This window comes from Pseudophryne corroboree, chromosome 4 (genome assembly GCF_028390025.1).
Source record: "Pseudophryne corroboree isolate aPseCor3 chromosome 4, aPseCor3.hap2, whole genome shotgun sequence".
Lineage (NCBI taxonomy): Eukaryota > Metazoa > Chordata > Amphibia > Anura > Myobatrachidae > Pseudophryne > Pseudophryne corroboree.
The window spans coordinates 941348956-941351680 of NC_086447.1; the positions used below are offsets into that span (position 1 = coordinate 941348956).

At 39.2% G+C, this 2725-nt stretch overlaps 1 protein-coding gene across 1 annotated transcript; it reads right to left on the minus strand.

The window, feature by feature from the left end:
• Nucleotides 1–243: 243 nt before the first annotated feature.
• Nucleotides 244–1802, minus strand: LOC134911912 (uncharacterized). The gene is made up of 2 exons (XM_063919861.1): nt 1597–1802; nt 244–995 (listed from the first exon to the last, which is right to left on the minus strand). The coding sequence occupies exon 2, from the start codon at nt 943–945 to the stop codon at nt 298–300; it is 648 nt and encodes a 215-aa protein (XP_063775931.1). The 5' UTR covers nt 946–995; nt 1597–1802; the 3' UTR covers nt 244–297.
• Nucleotides 1803–2725: the final 923 nt, after the last annotated feature.

The window sequence follows — 2725 nt, forward strand, 5'->3', positions numbered from 1 at the left end:
GCTCAAAGAATGATTAGAATCTAGAAAGAGTAATGATTAAAAAAAAATCAAGTGGTCTGCTTTCTACATGCTAACATCTATGTGCAGCTCAAACAACAGTTTCCTGCTAACAAAAAATACAAAGATGGTAAAGAAGAAATGTGTGTACAAAATTCCTTTAGTTGTTTGTACCAGTTATAATTAATGATGTTGTACAAATTGTCAAGGAGCTAAGTGTTATATCTATTCTGTTAATCATACACTTGGTAAGTGTTTTTTTTCTCTTCTCTTTAAAGAAATGGGTGTGGGTTTTTATGTTTATTTGGGTGGTTGCTTGTCCTGGCCTTTGCCTTTACCACTGTCATGTTGGCGTGCTCTGGTGGAGCGCCTTGGTGGTGATGACACTGGCGTTACATTTGGAGTAGTCGTACCAGAACTGCTGCTTGTTTGCTGTTGCTGCAGGGATCTGAGTGTTTCATTGAGGTTAGTGAGGGTGGCATTGAGTTCACGTGTTGCAGCATTTTTATTGTCTACAATTCTGGACATGGATTCATTGATCATTTGATTGCTTTTTAAAATGTTTATATAGCTTTGCTGTTGTCTGTGCTGTTCTTCCATTATGCGCTGTAAGTTGCCCATGACATGTGTAATGTCTGCACGTATGATTTCCATGGTATTTGCAATTCTTGTGTTTGTTTCATTTTGTCTACTCAGATTTCTGCTGATTCGTCTGAGGTGAGATGGTAGGCTTGCAAACATTTGGGTCTGCCTACGCAGGCAATCTTCATTAGTGGCCTGCTGTCTAGCCCAAATGGTCCAGAACACTTGATCAGGGCCTTGTGTTACTGGTGTTGTTGGGCTGTGTTGGGGTGGTGGTGTGCTTTGCTGTGGGGGAGTACTCACAGGTGCTGGGGGGCTGATTCCTTCGCTTACTGGATGCATTTCTAACATGATTGTGTCATCCATGTCACTGTGTTGCTGTTGTTGCGGAGGGATGCTGGTACCAGGACTAGAAGCTGAAATTATAAACATTTATCCGTTACTTATCCATATGTTTAAGACATTGGTACAAAGCACTAAACATGGAACACATGTAATGGACTGGTGCTTTCAGATATCCGGCCTAGCAACATCATCACTCATTACTTAAATACATACATATGCCTGTTTGTGGCAAATGTGTCTGGTTACTTCATTCTGAAAGCAAACACATGAGTTGTATGGTACATCAGACATACTCCTGCCTAAAAACACATTGTAATCCATAATGTGTTGCCTTATAGTGTCTCCAACCAAAACATAGTAATGTTTTTGTATGCAGTTGGCAATGTTAGGACAAGCACACATGTGTAAATGATTCTAACAACCTTACTATTTGCAAAGCTTACACATGAGTTTCTTTTGCAGCATCTTCCACACAATGTGCTACTGTATGGCTGAAGTGAACATACATATCTTTACTGGATGTTGTGTTGGCCATTTTGTTTGGTTTCCATTTTATGTTTTACTGACTTGGGTAAGTATAGCAGATTTTGATGGGTATTGACTTAATGAGTTTAAGTAAATGTTTTTTTAAAGATCTGACATTTTTAATTGTTATCACAGTTTGTTACTCACAATCAAGATGAGGGGAGTGTGGTTGTCGTCTTGGAGGTGTGTCCAAAATTTGGAGTGGGGGCACCGAACAAACAGTAGATAATCTTCGTGGCGGGGTAGCCTGCTGTGGTTGGCCCTGGACATCAGACCTTGCTTTCTTTGCTGGCAGATGTTTTTTGTGGTGTGTTCCAGAAGTGTGCCTTCTGCTGCTTAAGACTTCTTTGGATGGACCTAGTATTGAAAGTGACATTTTGTTATGGCCATTCATTTACAAACCTAACCTTTACTACAATGGACACTTTACCTGCTTCTGCAGCGTCATCATCATCAGATGTGATGGGAGTGACTGTAGGACGACCAGTACTGCTTTTTTTCAACACTGTAAATCCAAAAAAACAAAAAAAAAATTATTCATGCTATTGTTAATACATCCACCCATTATGCTTATAAACATTATAATAATAATAATAATAATAATAATAATAATAATAATAATAATAATTTTATTTCTAAAGCGCTCTTTCTCCAATAGGACTCAAGGCGCTTAGCAGATACATAGCATAATATAGTACAGAAAATAATGAAGTACATTTTCATAAAATACAGAAGCATGAAGATACTAAAAGGGACACTATGGAAATGCTGAGTAACAGGAAAGTCTTGAGTCTACTTTTGAAGGATTCTATAGTTGGGACCTCTCGCACTGTGCGGGGAAGTGAGTTCCATAGAGTCGGAGCCGCATGACTAAAAGCTCGACCCCCAGATGAGTTACGGGAGATTCTAGGTACTGCTAAAAGTCTTTCATCTACAGATCGCAGTAATCGAGTGGGGCAGTATGGGGTCAGTAGCTGCTTCAGGTACCTTGGGCCTTGGTCATGTAATGCTTTGAAACTCAGTAAGCCAATCTTGAAGATGATTCGCCATCATACAGGCAGCCAGTGAAGGGAGTAGAGGATGGGTGTTATTTGGCTAGATTACATCTTTAAAAAATGGATGTTTTATTATGAATCTAAAAATAAGGACATTAAACACAAAAAGCACAACAACAAACCCAAAACATTGTCCAATAGCCATATGCACTATGGAAAGTGCAACACAGGGAATCATATACAGGACACAGACATAGGACACAATTCCAAAAACATACACT